Source organism: Halichoeres trimaculatus, unplaced genomic scaffold, assembly GCF_033239565.1.
Source record: "Halichoeres trimaculatus isolate MK-OKI-2021-1 unplaced genomic scaffold, fHalTri1.1 fHalTri1_scaffold_9, whole genome shotgun sequence".
Classification (NCBI taxonomy): Eukaryota; Metazoa; Chordata; class Actinopteri; order Labriformes; family Labridae; genus Halichoeres; species Halichoeres trimaculatus.
Genome location: NW_027437188.1, coordinates 33,416,096 through 33,436,558, shown reverse-complemented (window position 1 = coordinate 33,436,558; position 20,463 = coordinate 33,416,096). Strand labels below are relative to the sequence as shown.

At 40.7% G+C, this 20,463-nt stretch overlaps 3 protein-coding genes across 4 annotated transcripts; 1 reads left to right on the top strand and 2 right to left on the bottom strand.

The window, feature by feature from the left end:
• Nucleotides 1-2,897: 2,897 nt before the first annotated feature.
• Nucleotides 2,898-5,538, bottom strand: foxa3 (forkhead box A3). Its single transcript, XM_074680141.1, has 2 exons — nt 5,467-5,538; nt 2,898-4,205 (listed from the first exon to the last, which is right to left on the bottom strand). Exons 1-2 carry the CDS (start codon nt 5,536-5,538, stop codon nt 2,898-2,900), a joined length of 1,380 nt encoding a protein of 459 aa, XP_074536242.1.
• Nucleotides 5,539-11,531: 5,993 nt separating this feature from the next.
• On the bottom strand, nt 11,532-16,239 carry irf2bp1 (interferon regulatory factor 2 binding protein 1). Of its 2 annotated transcripts, none has more exons than XM_074679197.1 (3): nt 14,938-16,239; nt 14,455-14,817; nt 11,532-14,301 (listed from the first exon to the last, which is right to left on the bottom strand). In XM_074679197.1, the coding sequence occupies exons 1-2, from the start codon at nt 15,951-15,953 to the stop codon at nt 14,499-14,501; spliced, it is 1,335 nt and encodes a 444-aa protein (XP_074535298.1). In that variant the 5' UTR covers nt 15,954-16,239; the 3' UTR covers nt 11,532-14,301; nt 14,455-14,498. The 2 variants fall into 2 exon arrangements, with proteins under 2 accessions (XP_074535298.1, XP_074535297.1); XM_074679196.1 differs by having other exon boundaries at nt 14,459-14,817.
• polr1g (RNA polymerase I subunit G) lies at nt 16,221-20,078 on the top strand. Its single transcript, XM_074679198.1, has 3 exons — nt 16,221-16,564; nt 17,719-17,860; nt 18,615-20,078. Exons 1-3 carry the CDS (start codon nt 16,480-16,482, stop codon nt 19,456-19,458), a joined length of 1,071 nt encoding a protein of 356 aa, XP_074535299.1. The 5' UTR covers nt 16,221-16,479; the 3' UTR covers nt 19,459-20,078.
• The last annotated feature ends 385 nt before the right edge of the window (nt 20,079-20,463 follow it).

Sequence of the window (20,463 nt, the reverse complement as noted above, 5' to 3'; positions counted from 1 at the left end):
GACATGGACCTGTCCTTCCATCCATCGTAATTGGGAAAGTAAGATCTATCTCCAATAAGATGGACGAGCTAGCTGTGCTAACCCAGAAACAGAGGGTTCACACTATAGGAAATAAAAAAGTGATTTAAGACAGTTTTTGAATTAGAGAGGATTGATTAATTGTAAGATAAAAAGTCTAAAAAAAGTGACATTTAAAACAGTTTTGACATGGATAATAAGTTAGCTATGAGGTGAAAAACTATATTGGGTGATAGCTATTGTTTTTTAAGTAAAAACAAGCTAAGTTTAACCACAGGTAAAATTTGACCCACTAAAACTAAAGAAGTTGGCAGCTTTCTTACACAGTACAAGGGTTAATCACACGTCAAATAAGTCAAACGCTTTAAGAGAAATTTCAATTAACATGTTAATTAACCATGGGTATGGTTGCTAGCCGCCGCCCTGTTGGTTGTGGCTGCCTGTTGCAGCAGCTCTCCTTTCTTTGTCCGTTTATTGAATTTTTTTTTTTTATCTCATTTTCGTCACCTTTGTATTTGGAGTGGATCATTACCATGGCTGCTTTGTTTACATGTGAACTCAGCTGTTAGCAGCCTGTAGCATGTCAATGCTAACTGGTGCTAGACCTGATGTTTCCCCACAAAGTGAGGAGAAGGAGGTGAGGGGCGGCATCGACCTATCCTTCCATTCATCGTTATATCCAGCAAGCTAGCCATGCTAACCCAGCAACAGAGGGAATACTAGAAGGTAGAGTAGCATCATGCTATTCACAGACATGGCTAACGGAGCTAACACCAGACATGAGCAGCACATTAGTAGGTGTGTGGAGGTGGAGGCTGGCTGACTGGACAATGATGGACAAGCTGTCAGCATCTATTTTCTTATGGAGCTTTTTGCACTTTCTATACACTTTCTTACTTTTGTTTTCTTGATGCTGCTGTTACTCCTCCTGAGTTTTCCCTCTGGGATAAATAAAGTATTTTCTTTTCTATTCTGTTCTATATTTTTGGCAGCCTCAGGCTCATGTTACTGATCCCAACGTGACAGAGAAGAAAAGGCAGCGACAAATACGTGACTCTGACAGAATGAGGCTGGGTTGAGCAACAGTTGGAGGACAGAGAGACAGAGAGACAGACGGGAGGCCTGGGGACAGAGAGGGACGGCAGCAGGATCCAAAATCAATACATGACTTTTTCTTTCTCTTGTAAATGCACAGAGAAGAGCATTTTACAAAAATTCCTGCAGCATTATTTGATTTTTATATCAGTGACTCAGCAGATGTTGGTGTTTAATGGGACGATCTGAGACTTTCTGAGACTTTCTGAGACCTCACTGGCTGTTTTTCTTGCTCTGACCTCCTGACAGTTTTTCTGGTGCCGGGTCAGAGGCAGGGCAGTAGTTTTTGGAGCGGCCCGGGCCTCGCTGCGTGTCTCGTTTGAGGCTCTCAGTGTGATCCTGCCGTGTTTAGTCTAACAGTCCGACATGTCGCACACCACGGTCATTTGGTCGGGAGCTGTTTCAACAAGATGCTGCTATTCCTGCAACACTGTGATGGATCGAGTGACGGATCCAAAAGCTGAAATATGTCATCCTAAAAATGTGAGGAAGTGTTTTTTTGTTTGAATCAGACATTTTTCGATCCTGACACTTCCTGTGTGAAAGAAAAACACCAGAAGCAGCATGTCTTCCCACATTTTTTGCCTTTTTAATAAGAAAAAAAATGAAACATGGATCATTTCAATCACATTTAAACCAACAGAACAACAAAAAACAATATATTATATCAGCACACTCTCAACGTTTGAAAAGCTTAAATAAAAGACGTTTTTCTGCTCCACAGGGGACGTCACGTGACCTGCGTCCTCGCCTGTGCGTCAGAATAATCCTTCAACAGATTGTCGACACGTCGATCTCTGATCCCGTCAGCTGTCTTTGAAGAAAAGGCACTTTTTGTTTGGTTTTATTTTGAGCTGATGCATTGACAGTGTGAGGGGGGATGGTCCTAAGTTTTGTTGTAACACACACAAACACACACTATCAGCCCACCTGGCCAGTGGGAGCTCCATAGTGCAAAGTACTGTATGTAAATCTCCCATAGTGCATCTCTCCTCCCTCCACTGTTTTAGTAACTGACTGAACTCCCCCGTTCGTCGTCCTCTGACATGTTACAGTCTGACAGGAGCACTTCATGCTCTCTTAAAGTAACAACAGGAAACATTTCAGGAGATAAAAACAGAAAAACATCTTTTTTTGTTTCTTTTTACCACAGTTTCTTTGCCTCCTTTTGGCGGCAACATTTTCTAAACTTCACTTTCCTTTTTCTTCACATCAACTAGAAACAATCTTGAAAATTCGGACTTCATGAGCTTTTTTTTTTTTAATTTTACACAGACGGCGTCCTGATGGGACAGAAGCTGGTGTGAAATGCTGTAACACACGAACAGTAACACCTGCCTGAAGCAGTAACCTGAAACTCATTCAAAAATAAACTCACATTGGGGTTGTAACCGGTCGACAGAGCGCTATACAAGATATATTAAAATTTATTCCCTTCATAAATAAATGCAAATATCCTTTTCCCCCACATTACCTCTATTTACATTTTGTACAAAGCTGATCTGAGCACGTGCAGAGCTCCCGCAGAGTCTGGATCGTACTCACGCAGAAAAGTCTTCATCATCAGTCGAGACTCTTCTTCGTCCTCCGTGTAACCAAGCAGCCTCCTCAGAGACGGTGAAAGGAAATGTTCATTAGCCGCGAAACAAGGCGGCTATTCGATGTGAGGAAGAGAGAGAGGAAAGGAGAGAAGGAGAGAGAGCTCTGGTGTCCATTTCAGACAGGAAGAAGCCTCCATCTTGGCTCCACAGAGAGGTGTGTGTGTGTGAAGGTGTGTGTCCACATTAGGAGGCGTTGAGCACTGAGCGGCTGTACAGAGTTTGGTAATAAGCTCCTGAGTCCATGGTGGTGGGCCCCGGGCTGTCGTAGATCTGCTTGGCCCCCACAGGAGAGCCCCCGGTGTAGCTGTTGTAGGCCATGACCTGGTCCTGGTAGGACTTGAGGTCCATCTTCTGCTCGTTGGACATGAGGTTGGTGATGGAGAACGGGTGGTTGAAGTTGTAGTGGGGGTCCAGGGACTTGAGGGCGTCGCTCTGTAGGTCCATGTGCTGCTGCATGGCGCTGGGCAGGAGGTTGCCCACCAGAGACTGTGGGTGGAGGAGGTTTGAGGAGGACGAGGCTGAGAGGGACAGGGAGGATGGAGGGATGGAGGAGGAGGAGGAGGAGGCAGGCAGGGAGATGGGGGGGCTGTGGAGGTGTGAGGAGGACAGCGGAGGGCAGTCCAGAGGAACCAGGGAGTTTCGTGGGTGAGGCTGGTCGTCTGAGGAGCCCGGGTGGGAGTTGTCGGAGTGGGCGGAGTCGGCTCCCTCTGACCCCCCTGTGGGGCTGTGGTCCTCCAGGTGGTCTCCGCCGTGACCCCCTTTCCCCGAGCCGCCCTCCTGGCTCTTCGCCCCCTTCTTGGCCAGCTTGTCCTCGATCTTGAAGCGTTTCTGGCGCCGCAGGTAGCAGCCGTTCTCGAACATGTTCCCTGACTGCGGGTGCAGAGTCCAGTAGGAGCCTTTGCCCGGCTTATCGGGCGAGCGGGCGACCTTCACGAAGCAGTCGTTGAAGGACAGCGAGTGGCGGATAGAGTTCTGCCAGCGCTGCTGGTTCTCGCGGTAGTAGGGGAAGAGGTCCATGATCCACTGGTAGATCTCGTTGAGGGTTAGCATCTTGCTGCCGCTCTGCTGGATCGCCATGGTGATGAGGGAGATGTAGGAGTAAGGGGGCTTGGCGTGGGTTAGGGAGCGGCGGTACGGCTTGGGAGGGATCTCCTTGGGCCCGGCCCGGCTCAGGGTGGTGGTGGAGGGGTAGCCCAGCTGGCTCATGGACTGGCCCATGTTCGAGTAGTGGGACAGGGAGCTCAGGGAGCCCGGTGCTGCAGGGCCCAGCTGGGTCAGGGAGCTGGTGCTGAGGGAGGAAGCCACCGGGGAGAGGGACATGTGACTGGGCCCTGAGCCCATGGAGGCCAGCGGGGAGCTGCTGAGGGTGGAGCTGGGGTAGGCCATGTTCATGCCTGCGGGGGCGGCAGTGGCTGGGTTCAGGTTGATGTAGCTGTTGATTGTTCCCATGGAGCCAAGACCAGAGTTCATGGAGCTGGGAGAGGAATACATCTGCAGGACGGGAACAACAACAACACACGGGGTTATTAACTGAGGAAGAAAACATCCACTCACACAGAAAATCATCCAACCCTCATTTTTAATTCAACATTTAAAAAAAACTTCAAACTTTATTTAAAGTTTGGCCTTTTATCTCAGTAATGAGCTGTGTTAGGTGTCTAAATGTGGGAGTGGGGCGGTTGGAGTCTCCTTTGGAAAAGTGGCTTCTTATCAATGCACAATGAAGCTCTCAGTGCGCGCAGAGAGGACATGGATTTCACACAGAGATGTTAACCTGAATATGCGTAAAAAGCGCGTCACGGTGCCTCTCGGCTCAGACAGACTCCTCCGCTGCAGCGTGGAAAAACAAGTAAAGCCAAATCATCAGCTCTCAGAAGAGAATCTGATGATTTCCTGCGCTAATTCTTCCTCCTTTTATTAAATACGCACCAATTCTCTTTAAATAAAGCCGGATAAAGCTGGACTTTAAAAGCTCACGCGTGGAGAAAAGTGTCAGCCAGTAAAAAGTGAGTCCAGCAGGTCTCACAGGCCGCTCGGGGATCACCTTTGAATATTATCAGACGCTTTCTTTCTTCGTTAATTTCATCAGCTCGACGTGAGGTCAGATCTGAAGCTGCTGATGGAATTAGGCCTAATTCAATTAGCGAGAAGAAAGTCCTGGTGCATTTACACCTGAGCTGTCGCGACACTTTAGCAGCTGTGAGGACACAAAGGAGGACAGTGTGCGGATCGGTCAAATACTCAAATTTTCTAATGAGTTTAATCTGACTAAATATTTTAAACGCTTTGAGAATTTAACTTAAAGCAGCCTGAAATCTGTCAGACGGAAAGTCGTTATCAGCCTCGAAAAGACTCTTTTCATTATATTTTTTAAAAATAATTTATTGTTTTTATTTATTTTTTTTTCACAAAAATTTGTATGATTAAATAAAACATTTGATCTTTTTTCTCCTGACAGTTTTTCTTTTATTCAGGTTAAATTTAAATTTCGTTTTTGCTTCTCAGTGTCAGTTTTTCTGCGCAAATTTGGTTTGATCCAAATAGTCCTACAGTTTAAACCTTTAGAGTCTATTTTAATCTATTATTTTATTATTTTTAAATCACATTGGCTGACATTTGTCTTTTTGATTCCTGCGTAAATCGAAATGTGTTTGTCTTTTCTCGCTTCTTAAAGTTTGATTCCTGTAAAAACGAATTATAAGTCAGAGACATTTATTTTTTTAACTTTCTTTGGTTGTGTGGTCGTGTTTACCTCGCTGGCCTCGCTGTAGAAAGTATTCCACTCTGGTAAATCATGGGCTTCCATCTTCACAGAGCTCAACATCCCCAACACACGTCTTTGTAGGAGAAACGCTGATCTGTCACCGAGTTTTTACCGGATGATTTCAGAAACAATTTCTTAAAAATCCTTTAAAAAGTTTTTTACAGGGGAAAAAAATCCCAAAACAAAGTTTCCTCCTCTTTTTCAAAAAAAGAGTCGAAAAGTTAAAAACGAAAACTGAAAGAAAAACAAAGAAGTGATGTGACGCTGGTCTCCTGCAGACGAAAAGTCAATTCTTCTTATGGGTCACTCATCCATTGTTTCATAACTTTTATCTTGAGAGACTCAGCAGATGGTGAAATCTTCTTCTGGCCCGTTTTGTCTCTGCTCCAGCACGCGCTGCTGTAGGCAGAGGTGAAGCGCGCAAATCCAGCAGAGGGACCTGGACCACGTCCTCTTATAAGGTGCTGCCGGGTCCCGCCCCGCTCCTGACATTTGAATGCAGTGATGGGATCCAGGAAGGGCCCCGCAAAAAGGCCGATGTGGCCCCCTGGCGTGCTGTATATTGGCCCTGCGGCTGCTCCGGGGCCACCCGGACTGGCTTTCCCATAATCCCACAGGGACAGGGAAGAGTGGGATTTTTTAAAAGTAGCAACAGTCCATCAGTAAAGATGATCACGGGTTAAAAATCGAACAAGCTCCTACTCATTTCATTTATTATTATTATTTTAAATTTCGTTTTATTTTGTTTTTTTTGGGTGTTTTTGTTTTGTTTTATTTTTTTATTTAATGTTATTTTGTTTTATTTTATTTTATTTTAATTTGATTTCATTTTGTTTTTTATTTTATTTTATTTTGTTTTTTTAAGTTGATTTTATTTAATATTTTAGTTTGTTTTGTTTTGTTTTATTTTTTGATTAAATTTTGTTTTGTTTTATTTTTTATTTAAATTTGTTCTGTTTTGTATTATTTTAATTTTTTATCTAATTTTGTTTTGTTTTGTTTTAATTTTGGGTTTATTTGTATTATTTTTTTTATTTTATTTTATTTTATTTTATTTGAATTATATTAAACAATTTAAGTGAATAAAATATGGACCCCACACTGTATTGTTAATTCATTTCAAAAAGGTTCTCACATGTAATTTTTCATGATTATTTTTACTGCAGTAAATAAAGAAAAATAAATATTTAAGCCTTTAAAAACTATAGATTTGTATCTCGCTCCATGATTTAATTCATACATGTTAGATACATTTTTTGAGAATTCCCCTTTAGATACTAACTCCTGCATCAAGCCTCAGTGTATGAGTATGCGTGGGGGTGTGTGGGTGGGTAGTGGGGGCGTCAAAGTCGTTAATTCTCTTGGCTATCACTTCTCTGGGGTCGTAAACCTTTTAACACATTCTCTGCGGGTTTGTAACCGCCCAGCTGATATCAGATTCTGGGGTTTGATAGTCAAATATTTCACTGATAATCAGAAGATAACATCTCTCAGGGTTGAATTTGACTGACAAAAGAAAAACGGCAGAAAACCCAAGATTTCACGAACAGAAAATAACAACAAAATAAACTCTGGGACTCTTTAAATACATCATATTGTTGGAATAAAGCAGCAGGAATTATTTGCTGAAATCAGAACCATCGTGCGTAAACTGTGCGTAAATAACTTGTTCATTTGTGTAAGGATCTAACTTTATGTGCGCAACCTGTGCGTAATTTTCTCTTTTCATCCTCTCTGCCCCTCAGAGGCTCCGTGGCCCTCCGCCGTGCAGAAACACAATAAATAATGTAACCCCGGCGTGTAACGCACAGGGCCGGGCTGCTGGGGCTGCAGAATACACATCAGTCCGGGTGCAGACGGAGGCCTGTGAATGTCAATGCCTCTGCTAATGGCCAGTCAATGGACATGTAATTGATGCGCAGGCGGGAGGTCGACGGGATTAGACTGTGAGAAAAGGTCGGGGGAATCAGAAATAACAGGAAGGAGCTGAGCGCAGCAGACGAGGTGAAGGAGTCAGAGTTTAGGGGCAGACGGAGTGAGTTTGATTTTAGATATCAGGTCAGTTTCCACGGAAATATCCTCTCAGGAACATTTTGATGTAGACAAGGTGCCTTCATTAAAAAAAAAAAAGTGCCTGTTTTGTTGGAGTTACTGTCCCTTTGGATGTGACCTCTCAGTGTCCAGGTGTCAGTCAGACTCTGCAGTGATCGCCTGTTTGCAAAAAGCTGTCAGGTCGATTAGCACGCGGGATGATCTCACACCTCAGAGTGTGTAATGATGTAATTAAGCCTGAAAGAGACGAGCTGCGTCACGGGTGGAGATCAGGACGCACAGGAGAGTCTGCGCAAAAGTCTGCTCCGAGAGAGACTGTGGAGTCTGCGTGGAGGGTTTGGAAAACATCTAACGTAACATCCTGCATAAACCTTCACATGAAGACAGATTAAATAAATGATTTAATAAAAAAAACAGTCGTTTGATTTGGTGATCCATGTGGAGAAGTTTTAATCAGAGGTGAAGGAGCTGAAATCTCTCACATATTCGCAGCTTCCGGTTTATTTCACTAAGAAAAAAACATAAACATTGTTTTTTCAAATTAATACGGTTTTGATCTATATGTTTATTAGGAATAAAAAGAGTTTTTTTATTATAAAGGTTTTATTCTGAAGATGCTTCAGTCTCTCCAGATAGGATGCTGCAGCCTCACCTCCCATTTCATCCAGACACTCATTCAGCCACATCCTCTCTCTGCAGGCCGTTTCTCATGCCAATGGGCCTCCACCGTCCATTAACACCTCTATAATTGGTTTAACAAAGGCCGTAATGAGCTGATACTAATGGAGGAAACGACGCATCGGGCAGCAGCACGTCGACCAGGGGGTCCACCCCCACCCTCCTCCTCCTCAGTCTTTTTTTTTTTATTATTATTTAAACTTTAAAATCAACATCAGACTTGATTCAGTCTAAGTCCAGAGGAACTGAACTCTGCTGAATCATGAAGACCTGAAACACCTGGAGCATGGTCTCCAGAGGAACTCAGAGGCTGGTTCAGGCCTTCATGTAGTCCTCCAGCTGAGTATCTGCCTGTCCAATCAGAATCTGCTCTCAGGCAGACTGAGGTTTAACAGGGTAACAGCGCCATCTTGTGTTGACAAGAAAACCTAAAGCACTCACCACAGAAAGGATTTTATTTACAACTAAATGTGGAAGCTCATTTCCCTCAGGTCACACAAAGGCAAAAATCGAGATACCAGCTCCAATGACAAAAAAGTAGAAAATACGAGATAAAAACTCAAAATTAGAGACATTGAAATGAAACAGTTGCAATTATGAGACAGTGAATCAAAATAACATGATACTAAATCATTAAAATGAGAAATTGAGTGAAAATATGAGTACAGTATGTGACACCAAACTGCTATTATGTGGTATTAAATGAAAATTATAAGTAACTAAGTCAATATATGAAATACAAATCAAAGTTATGAGATATCATGACAAAATATGAGAAACTTTCTAGAAATGAGACACAGAGTCATAAATGTGAGATAGTACATCAAAATTATGATTTTTTTTTTAGATACTCCACTGAAATTGTGAAAAACTTAATTGAGACTTTATGAGATTCTAAATCGTACCTTATAGATACTAAATCAGAATACAAGCCAATAAGGAAAGTTATGAGAATAAAGGTGAAATGATGGCATACTTTGTTATAATCATGAGATTACGAGATTTAAAAAAATGTATGAGAAAACACAAAATCACCAGGTAATTGATGTGAATTATGAAATACTACATGGATATTGTGAAATAACCATGGGTGGGTAACCATTGCTCAACTTGCTTGGACATTGCTTGTGGTGTCACACAGGGTTTGGTATTGGGACCCAAACTGTTTATTCTTTACATTAATGAAATCTGTCATGTGCGTGAACTGATGAAGCTCATTATTTTTCCTGATGATACAAGTGTTTTTTGTTCCAGTAATAATTTGAATCAGTTACAGAAGACAATCAATGACGAACTGAAGAAATAAAAAGCATGGCTTAATTATAATAAGTTACCTTTAAATACGAGCAAGACAAAATGTATGTTATTTGGGAATCACAGAGTCAACATGCAGTTAACTTCTGCATTTGTTTGTAAATAATCGTTTGGTTAAGGTGTGGGAATTAATACTTTTTTACTCCATCCTATACTTCTTTCCAAATATGTGATTAGATAATATCTGTTTTGTTTTGTATTTTTTCTGTCTTTGACAGAGAATTTACTTGAACCTCACGTTCAAAATAAATTTCAATCAATCAATCAATCAATCAATCAATCAATCAATCAATCAATAAAATTAAAGGTCAAAAATGAGATATCAAGCCAAATAATGAGATACTTGGACAAAATTATGAGATTAAATATTTACGTTATGAGATACTCAGTCGTTATTATGAGATAATAACCAAAATTAAAACAGAGCTGAATCAAATTTAGATACTAAGCTAAACTATGGGATAAAATGTTAAAATTATGAGGTATCGAGCCAAGTTATCAGATATATCTTCACAATTATGGGATAATTAATTGGAGATATGAGGTATTGAATCAGAATTTCCAGGTGCTAAATTAAAATATGTGAAATTATGAGATAAAAATATGGGGAAGGAAGTCAGAATCACCATGTAATTGATCGAAATTATGAAATACTAAATGGATATTGTGAAATAAAGGGTCAAAGTCATGAGATATCAAGTCAAATAATGAGATACTTAGGCAAAATTATGAGATGAAACATTAGAGTTATGAGATACTAAGATAAGATACTAAGATATGAGAAACTTATGAGATTCTGAACAAAATTAAAACAGAGCATAATCAAATTTTAGGTTCTAACTTTGTGACATAAAATGTTAAAATGATGAGATATCAAGCCAAGTTATCAGATATGTCTCCACATTTATGTGATACATCTGTGACATATTGACTCAGAATTTTAAGATGCTAAATTGAAAAATGAGACAAACAGTAAAATTATGAGATGCTCAATCAAAGTTATGAGAAAAAATATGGGAAACTAAGTCAAAATCACTGGTTGAGTGATCTGAATTGTAAAAGACTAAATGGATATTATGAAATAAAAGGTAAAAATTATGAGATATCAAGATAAATAATGAGATATTTGGACAAAATTATGAGATTAAATATTTCAGATATCAGGAGTCGCTTTAAGATGCTTAACAAAATTAAACAGAGCTGAATCAAATTTAGATACTAAGCTAAACTATGGGATAAAATGTTAAAATTATGAGGTATCAAGCCAAGTTATCAGATATATTATCACAATTATGGGATAATTAATTGGAGATATGAGATACTGATTCAGAATTTTCTAAATTGAAATATGAGACCAAAGTAAAACGATGAGACACAGAATAAAAGTTATGAGATAAAAACAAAAGAAACTAAGTCAAAATTACTAAGTATTGTTCTGAATTATGAAATACTAAATGGATATTGTGAAATAAAGGGTCAAAGTTATGAGATATCAAGCCAATTAATGAGACGCTTGGACAAAATTATGAGATTGAATATTAAAATTATGAGATACTAAGATAAGACACTAATATATGAGAAACTTATGAAATTCTGAACAAAAAATTAAACTGAGCTGAATCAAATTTTAGATTCTAACTTAATTATGACATAAAATGTTAAAACTATGAGATATCATAACAGTTGTCATATTTCTGATATTAACTCAGAATCTTTAGATGCTAAATTGAAATATGAGACAAATCAATCAAAATTATGAGAAAAATTATCGGAAACTAAGTCAAAATCACTAAGTTTTGGTCTGAATTGTGAAATACTTAACCAGAAATATGAGGAAAAAAACATTTTATTTTATCATTGATCATTTGTTTCTGATGATAAACCCTGAGTAATTCAGTGATAATCCAGACAACTGGCTCCTATAAAGTTTGTATAATCATTTTGAAACCGGCTAAAATAAAATGTTCAAAGTCAAAAAAGAGAAAACAAGTACAAGTTTCCATCCCATTTTATTCCTGGTTTCTAGTTGTACATGAAGCTGCGATAAAACCAACAGATCTAAAAACAGACACATGAAGGAGGGACGGGGGAGGAGTCAGCGTAGAGCGGCGCGGACAGAGATCTATCAAACAATGAATGGAAAAGCCGACTTTGCAAAAAAGCTTCAGATAAAAGCGAAGCCGTCTGATGGCGACCGAAGGGAAACTGATTCAGGTTAATCATCGACTGAACAATAAAAAAGTCATTGCACTCCTACTTCCCCTGAGGTTCCCAGCTCACACACAGACGGTAAACATTTGAAAAAGGCACTTAACAAGGGATTGCATGATGTCTCAGTGCATATTTAACTCAAATTCCACTTCTTCAAAGAGTTTTCTTTATTTCAGACCTGATCGGGGATGCTCTCTAAATATAGAAGACTAAATACAGATGACTTTTATATCCCAAAAGTCCAGCAGACCACGTGGGCCTGGAACTGATGACGTAGACCAGTTTAGACCTGGTCCAGAAGTATAGCAATATAAATCTTTGAATAAAACATTTACATCCGGAAAGATCCGTTTGGGCAGAGTTACCTTTGGTTTGTCTGTGCTTCTGTGCTGATGAGTACACACGGCACTTAAAGGGAGAATCCACCCAAAAATCAGCCCCTGAATAACATCGTTCCTGTTTGTTTGTTTAATCCAGAGTGAGAGCAAACTTTCCTATTAACTATGACTTTAAATATACAGCAACATGTCTGTAAACAAATGTCCTGAAGTTTTTCCTCATATCTGCAGAAAAATATGTGTGTGTGTGCAGCATGCTCACATTTCTGTCTTAAAATGTGTTTTTATGCTGCTGTGTTAAGTGTAGACTTAGTTTTTTGTCTCCGACTAAAGAAAAACGAATCCTCAAACGTTCAGCTTTGGGTGGATTCTGCCTCCAGAAAACAAAAGGTTGAAGAAATGATACACAAACGCTTTCAGGTACATTTTCCAAATTGTTGCATATACTGTGACAAAGGATTGCACATACATACTATAATAGATCTATAGAGTATATAACATTTAACATTCTAGTATAAAATATAGTCCTAGGCCTATCATAGATATCTTTTCATATACATTCGTGGTAAGCGTAGGCTGGGCTGGGTCTGTATGAAAGCAACATTTAAATACAGTCAAACAGAGCGTCTGTGGCTGGTCGAAAGATTCACTTTTTTTTCTCTGAGTCAAAATCAGCTTTGATTTCAAAACTGACGAACAAAAAGAAAACACAGACACACAGGGAGATGTCACTGCTGGCGTTCGGTCCACATCTCGTGTCACTTTTCGTCTTCTCTGGTGTGAAAAGTTAAGATTCAGCTGTCTCTGGAGATAAACCTTAAAGTGTGCTTGGACACGGATTCAGTCAGGGATTAAAACAGGATCCGGTTTTTGAAATTAAAGGTGCACTTTGTCATGAGAACTTTGAATTTCCTATCAGAAAAATAAACTTTTTTGATCAGGGGTGGCTAACTGGTGGCTCGCGAGCCGCATGTGGCTCTTTGCCTTTCAGTGAGCGGCTCTTCCATCCATTCATAAAAATGTATTTATAAAGTTATGAGTAGTGGTGTGCTGATCAATCAGTGGGATCAGTGTTGATCAGTATTTGGGTGTACAGATTGATACTTAAGTTTCAGTTTCTCTTCTCTAGTACAAATTTAAACACACTAACAAACACAGTAAACCTCGCTTTGAAAATTGGAAATCTATTGATTTTCATTTTATGTCAGTTCGTTTATGTGTGAGAGGAAGTGTGTTTGTAAGACCATGTGGCTGTGGTGTGATGTGGCTCTCTGTCGTACCACAGTAATTTTTGTGGCTCTTGGTCTCTGACTGGTTGGCCACCCCTTGGTTTAGATGGTGGGACACACTGAAACCGCTTTCTGTCAGAGGATTGAGCTCCAAGAAGAAAAAAAAAAATGTAAAAAGATGAAGCTTCTGTTTTCAGATTTCTAAATTTGTGATGTTAAAGTTTTAAAAAGAAGCTTTTGTGCTTTTTTTATTTTGAAGGAACAGGAAGTCGAGTGTACAGTGAAATCAACACTGGGCTGTGGCCACCATGTAAGAGTCTGAGAGGACTAATTTAAAACATTAGGAGAAATTAGCAGCTCTGCTAGTATTCTTAAAAAAGATAACGAAGTCAATCACGTGTGGTGGCCAAACAGCGATATTTCAGTGGCACGTCGTTTCTTAAGGTGCGATTTTTAGTTGCTGTGTGGACAATGATATTCTTGTTTTAGTACAGCACTTATAAAATTATTTTGGTGTTTATAGTGGTTATAAAAACCAAAGAACGTCTGATCATTCAGCCCTTTTTTCCAGCTGCTCACAGGAGCTGGCTTGTTGGGCTGAATCAGTTATTTAACCTTTAAAGAAATCCTCAAAAGCAGCCATTGTTTGCCTGCTGATTAGTCGTCAACATCTGACTGTGGCTTTATCTCACCATAACCTCTGCTCGTCATGACAGGAAATGTACTGATTAATGAAAATAATGTGTCACATTCTTGTTAAAAGTTTAAAAAAAGGAAAAATAACAGTTTGCAGAGCCAGGAGAAAAATTAGACAATGTGTGAAGGCAGTCTTTGCACCATTAGTCGAATCTCTGGTGAGGTCTGATGATGATTTAGAGTGGTGTGTGTAAAGACCTGTAAAAAGAAGGTTTTCTGAGCTGTGTGTGTGTCACTGTGTGGCTTCTCTTCTGGATCTCTCTGCGGTGCAGTGCAGATGTCGCCTTCTGTGGTTTGACACGACTCTGTGACGACAAAATAAAAACGTCATTAAAAGAAACTTAAAGTAACTGCACACAATAATTAAATATCTTTTAAGATGCTTCAAACTATGTTGGAATAGACTTCTGAAATCTCGAATACAATGCTTGAAAAGATGAGAAATGATGATGCTGAACCTGCCTGTTGCTGTGTTGGGTCCTGGGCTCCATGAAAATCATCATCACGTCTCTCTTTCTTTCTTGACTGTGACGTCTCCGCTTCCAGATCCAGCTCCACTGCCAGATCCGCTCCCTGCCCCTGGCGCAGATGCTCCTGCAGCTCCAGGACCAGGTCCCGGCCCGGTTCCTGCTCCGGATGCAGCGGCTGGTGCAGCTCCTGCCCCGCCAGTGCCTAATATAGTGGAGACTTCTCCCTGCATGAAGGCCCAAGGGGGACTGTTGGGAGAGTTATCCAATGGACAGCGCTCTCCGCTGGGGCAGTAAACCTCGCCGTCACCCCGCCGGCTCTGGATGTAGACTCTGGTACAGGGGAAGCAGAATCTACACACGGTGACAGAAGAGAAGAAATCACAACTTTCAGTAAGACTTTTCTCCTGTTTTTCACTTTTCTCTAATTACAACACAGCTACACCACCTTCAGGAATTAAAACACACACACACCTGTGTCCCGGCACTGATGGACACTGAACAAAGTGTGTGTCTTCCAGCCTCTCGTGACACAGGGTGCAGGACAGAGTGTTTCCGGTCGAATGGGCGTTGTTGGCAGTTGCAGACCCCAGCTCAGAGGCACCACTGTGGGGCAAAGCTGCAGCAGTGGTCGCCGCCTCAGCAGAGGTGCTGGACCCCAGCGGCTCCCCTACGGACCTGGCTGTGAGGGGGCGCGGCTGCCTGGCTGGGGATGAGGCAGGTTTGGGGCTGGTTTGGCTGACACCTCCAGCCATGGAGGAGGACGAAGACGGCAGGCCTGAGCTCTTACTGGTGCTGCTTCCAGCCACAGCGGTGTGGATCTGAGACTGGATCTTGGGCTGATTCTGGGACGAACTGAGCTCTCGCTCCAACTCTGGAGTGATGAATGGGGCGATCCCCATCCCGATGCCGAGCTGCCTGCGGCTCATCTCGGCCAGCACAGGAGCGGGGAAGATCATAGGGTTACTCATGGGGGCTGTCCGAGCGGTCAGACCTGCTGGCATACCTGCGAGGAGCCCATGAGGAATCCCTGCGATGCTTGGAGTAACTAGACTAGGAGGGATGGCAGCGCCTAGCATGGGTCTCCGGCTGCCGCTGGGGCTCTGGCGGTTCACTTCTTGAGGCGGCTGCCCGTCACGGTGCAGCCCGTTGGGCGGCACGCGGATAGCAGACCCGGTACTTTCTCCTCTTCCTCCCCTCTCGAAGCGGTCTGAATGCGACCTGCCCCCGTCCGATGCCGCCTCTCCTCTGCCAGACGAGCCGTGTTTGTTGGGAGAGGGACCAGGTGACCTGACGTTGCCATCCTGCATCCCGTGTGTCCGTTTCAACTGTCGGGCGCTCGCGATGAGGAATTCAATCTGATTCGCTCCCTCGTAGTTCACACAGCCACGGCAGACCACTTCACTGAAGTCCCACACCACGGTCCACGGCATCTTCGGCAGGTCGCACAGGTAGCACCACTGGCGCCTGGATGAGGACGGGGACGACATGCCTGCAGAGGAGCTTCCAAACCTGAGCGGGTTCAACGAGCTAATGCTAGCAGACGTTAGCTGAGTTAACCTATTTCTCTTCGACAGGTGCACGCCCTCTCTTTACTAACTGCTTTCCTCTTTAACGGACTTCAAACTGCTTTAGGATAAAATTAAACATTCTACTTAAGTTAAATAAAACCAAACTGTGGAGTTAATTCGCTCTTTTCTTCATATGTTTGTTTTGTTTGCCTACTTCGGCCTGCTCTTCACTGCTGTTGTCAACTGCTTCCCCGACGTACGCTCGAACATTACGTAATCTAACGTGGTGCACTGTGGGTGTTGGAGTTTTTAATTGTTATTCACTAACTTCCAGTAACAAACACCGCGCGACTTTTGGACTACAACTCAAACTGACACGGAAGTGAAGTAATGAAAGGTCATAGTTCATTTGGTGTCAACACATGTGGGTTCTCAGTAGCCATGCGTCTGAGGGAGTTAACTTTTTTTATTTTAATACTCTGATGCTGTTTCTTTAAACTTCATCATGCCAAGAGACATTTCACCTTCATCAAGCGAGGATGAAGCAGACAAACGTGCTACGAAATCACCTGAAAAGCAGAAACGAAACGGTAAGTTTTGGCGTATTTGGTGCTTAAAGCTGGTGTTGGTTTGCTAACCGTTCATTCAGTCAAAACAGTTACAGTCCGAGAAGCACTGAGTGGCTAAGCCTGCCTTTATTTTAGCTTTGGGTCAACATTATAATGCCTAGTCACTTAAAATGTTGAACTATATTTGTGTTACCGTTTTCATGGGGTCATTTCTAGACACAAACTCAGTTTATACATATTTAAATCATACCATCTAAGAAAATATTGTAAATAAGTTGGTATCTTGGAATGAGAGAAGTGAGCAATCATGATTTATAATATAATAATAAGCTTTATTTATGAAGCATTTTTCAGAACAGGGTTAGAAAGTGTTTTTCAAAAAATAAAATGAAAGATGAAAGAACCCCCCCACCCAAAATAAATAAATAAAAAAATAAATTAATAAATAAAAATAAAACATATATTTTTTTTAATAAATAAATTAATATATAAATAAGTAAAAGCAGTATTTGGATATTAAACCAGCTCAAATAAATTCTCATGTAAGGCTTTTCATACCATTTTTTTTTTTAATTCAGAGCTGTTCTAAATGTTTGAAATAATCTTTACTATTATTATCATTATCATTTAAATATTTTTACTCTTTGATGAACTTAAGAGATTCATTTTCTATCCACAGAGAAGATATTAAGAGAAGATCTTAAAAGATCATTCAAGACGCTCTGAAAATGGCTGGCAGCCAATGAGTTAATCTTGCGTTGAATTTTATTACGCGTTAATGTGCGGTGTAATTAATTAATCTAATTAACGCGTTAAAATCACAGCCCTACTTATAACATAATAATAAACTTTATTTTTTGAACATTTTTTAAAACAGGGTTAGAAAGTTTTTTTCAGTAATGTAAAACGACAGATTAAAGAAAAAGCATCCCCAGATAAAAGAAAATAAAACGCAGATTTAAAAAAAAAAATGAATGAATAAATAAATAAATAAATAAAAGCAGTATTTGGATATTAAACCAGCTCAAAACAATTCTCATGTAAGGTTGTTCATACCATTTTTTAAACTTCAGAGCTGTTCTATATGTACGAAATAATCTTTATTTTTAATTATTGTTATCATTTACATATTTTTACTTTTTGATGAACTAACAGGATTCATTTTCCATCCACAGAGAAGCCCACCAAGTACCAGTGTCCTGCTGACTTTGTGTCTTTCTGCCATAAACCCTGCAGCAGCACGCTCACTGAGAGCCTGAAGAACAACAACAATGAGCTGTGGCTTATTAAAGCTCCTGCAAACTTTAAACCAGAATGGTAAGTACAATATTTTCCCCTTTTTGTTTCAGGTATACACTCAAAAAAGAGAAAAACACAAATGGATGATATTTTTTTTCATCTACAAAGACACAAAAGCATTTCTATAAATGTCTTTCAGTCTCACAAATAGAAAACACTTATTCAACAACAAACTGTATCAATATGTGATCTCTATTTAAAGTTTGTAGACTTTTTGGTCTGTTTCAGGGGAATTCTTCTGCACTTTATAGTTATTTATATATGATTTATAGTAGATTTTACCCTAGAAACTAAAAGTTATGGTTTGTAAGTGAGAAAAGGTTAAATTTGTGTTGCTACTTTTTAATCTTTGTAGCAGTTTCTGCGGCTGAAGACAGGCTCAGAGTAAACCAACACTCTTTTGAGAGCAGCAGAAAGAGCTTTTACTCCAATTTTATTTTCTTTTTTAAGAAATAAAACAATGTTTGGCTCAAACTGATGATGTTAAATACATTTTACAATCGAATCCACTTTTATTTATATTTTATTTTATTTTATTAATAAAGCATATTTTAAAAACAATAAAGTTTACCAAAGTTCTGCACAGTAAAAAACAAATAGAAAAATCAATAAAACAAATAAATTAAATAAAAAATAGAAACAAATAAGAGTCATAAAACCACAGGGGTTAAGCCCATAAGAGACATAAAAAGACACAGATCTAAAGTATAAAAATGATTTTTTTCCCAGAATGCTTTGTGTTTGCCTAACATCTTCTACTCTCTTCATCCAGCTTCAGTGGTCTCAAGGTGCCGCTCTCAGGTCTGAAGACCCTGAAGGTTCCCGCAGCTGCAGGTGGGGTGCAGACCGGGGCCGGCGCACAGATCTACAGCGTCATGGCGTCCACACACGGCACATCCGGCCTCTGTCTTCTCACCGGCGACCAGCACGACTCAGATAATCAAGTTTTCGGCCCCGCTTTCTCCGGTCTGCTGAATGTGTGTGAGAACTTCGGAGGCAGCAGCGCCACCCAGGCGCCACAGGTCATCCCCGCCATTCCAGCGCCCGCCATCCCCCCGGGGCTCAAGCAGCGGTTTCACCCCTTTGGCAGTAAAGCCCCCCCGATGACGTGTATGGAGGAGAGTGAGGTGGATGGAGCCTCCTTTGGTTCCTTGTCTACGACTCCTCGCCCCCTCAAACGGTCGGGAGAGGAACATGTGGAAGAGGAGGGGAGGAAAAAGAAGAAGAAGAAGAAGAAAGAAAAGGAAACAGAGGCCGAGGAAGCAGATAAGTATTTGCAGGAAATAAAGGTGGAGCCCGAGGCCGACACTCAGGAGGAAGCAATGATGGTGGAGGAGAAAAAGAAGAAGAAGAAGAAGAAAGAAAAGGAAACAGAGGCAGAGCAGGCAGACGAGTATTTGAAGGAAATAAAGGTGGAGCCTGAGGCGGACACTCAGGAGGAAGGGATGATGGTGGAGGAGAAGAAGAAGAAGAAGAAAAAGAAGGACAGAGAACGTGTAGAGGTGGAGGAAGTAACAGTAAAAACTGAGCCAATAGACTCTTCGTGTGAGGATGGAGCGGAGGGTTCAGGAAAAAAGAAGAAAAAGAAGAAGAAAAGCAAAAGCAGGGATGATTAGTCTGTCATCGTTTGTTTATTTTGACCTCATGAACCCATCTTCTCTAATAAACTCCAGATTATCGTCAGGTTTTACAGCGTTGGCAGGACTCAGCATTCAGAGACAAACATCTGAAATCAATCGATCAGTGACGTGAAAACGAGGAGAATTTATCCCAGGCCAACGTTCCTCCTTTCAATCTGAGGTCAGGGAGTGACAGTTTTATGTGAAGGGAGCCACAGGCATCTTTGATCATCACGAGTTCAGAGTTTTCTGCCAGTTTCTGTCCAGTTCTGGTCCATTTTACTGGGCTGTGCCTTCACTGTGTTTGTGTACATATTTACACAACTATCAGACGTTGCTGGATGTCAGCAGGTCAAGTGATTCATTGAGAAGTTGTTTTCTTATTTTTGAAAGAATGTGATATGATGTGTGATGATTTGTGTTCAGATAAAAACCACGTTATAAAATAAAACGGAAAATGAAAAACATGTTGTGTTTTTGTCCTGCAGTCGATCAGTGCTGCATGTTCCCGCGCAGGGCAACATTTTCCTCCCGTGACTCGTTACAGAAGTGATTTCACTCATGAGGAATGAAGCTTCAGCTCATGATTGAAAAAGTTGTTTTTTTATCTCACGGAATAAAACACACACTCAAAGTCACCGGATTGCAAAACCCTTATTTGATAACGTCTCATTTCTGAAAGCAGCAGTATTTTTTTACGCATTAACAGCATTATGAGTTATTAAATGCTGCAAAAACTTCATTCAGACATTTCTCTCTCTGAAATTTATGCCTGGAATCTTTTTCTCTTAAAACTGCTGTAGTAATGTTTCAAAAGCTGGAAGAAAACAAACTTTTTCCTACTTAAAATAAAACATTTACATGTCTTCTCCATTACACAAGTCTGACATAAAAGTTCCCAATAAACTTTATCATGTTTCATCAGCTTTTGACTCATTGTGTAACTCTAACCTGCGGCTCTTTGACTCCTTTGCAGTGGCTCCTTGTAGCTTTAAAAAAATA

Excerpts from the sequence above, each read along its gene's own strand:
- foxa3 (XM_074680141.1), bottom strand. The coding sequence starts at position 5,538 with ATGTTGAGCTCTGTGAAGATGGAAGCCCATGATTTACCAGAGTGGAAT. Across the intron at positions 4,206-5,466 it reads TCTACAGCGAGGCCAGCGAG|ATGTATTCCTCTCCCAGCTC; the intron begins GTAAACACGACC and ends CCCGTCCTGCAG.
- irf2bp1 (XM_074679197.1), bottom strand. The coding sequence starts at position 15,953 with ATGTCGTCCCCGTCCTCATCCAGGCGCCAGTGGTGCTACCTGTGCGAC. Across the intron at positions 14,818-14,937 it reads CCATCAGTGCCGGGACACAG|ATTCTGCTTCCCCTGTACCA; the intron begins GTGTGTGTGTGT and ends CACCGTGTGTAG.
- polr1g (XM_074679198.1), top strand. The coding sequence starts at position 16,480 with ATGCCAAGAGACATTTCACCTTCATCAAGCGAGGATGAAGCAGACAAA. Across the intron at positions 16,565-17,718 it reads TGAAAAGCAGAAACGAAACG|AGAAGCCCACCAAGTACCAG; the intron begins GTAAGTTTTGGC and ends TTCCATCCACAG. Across the intron at positions 17,861-18,614 it reads GCAAACTTTAAACCAGAATG|CTTCAGTGGTCTCAAGGTGC; the intron begins GTAAGTACAATA and ends CTCTTCATCCAG.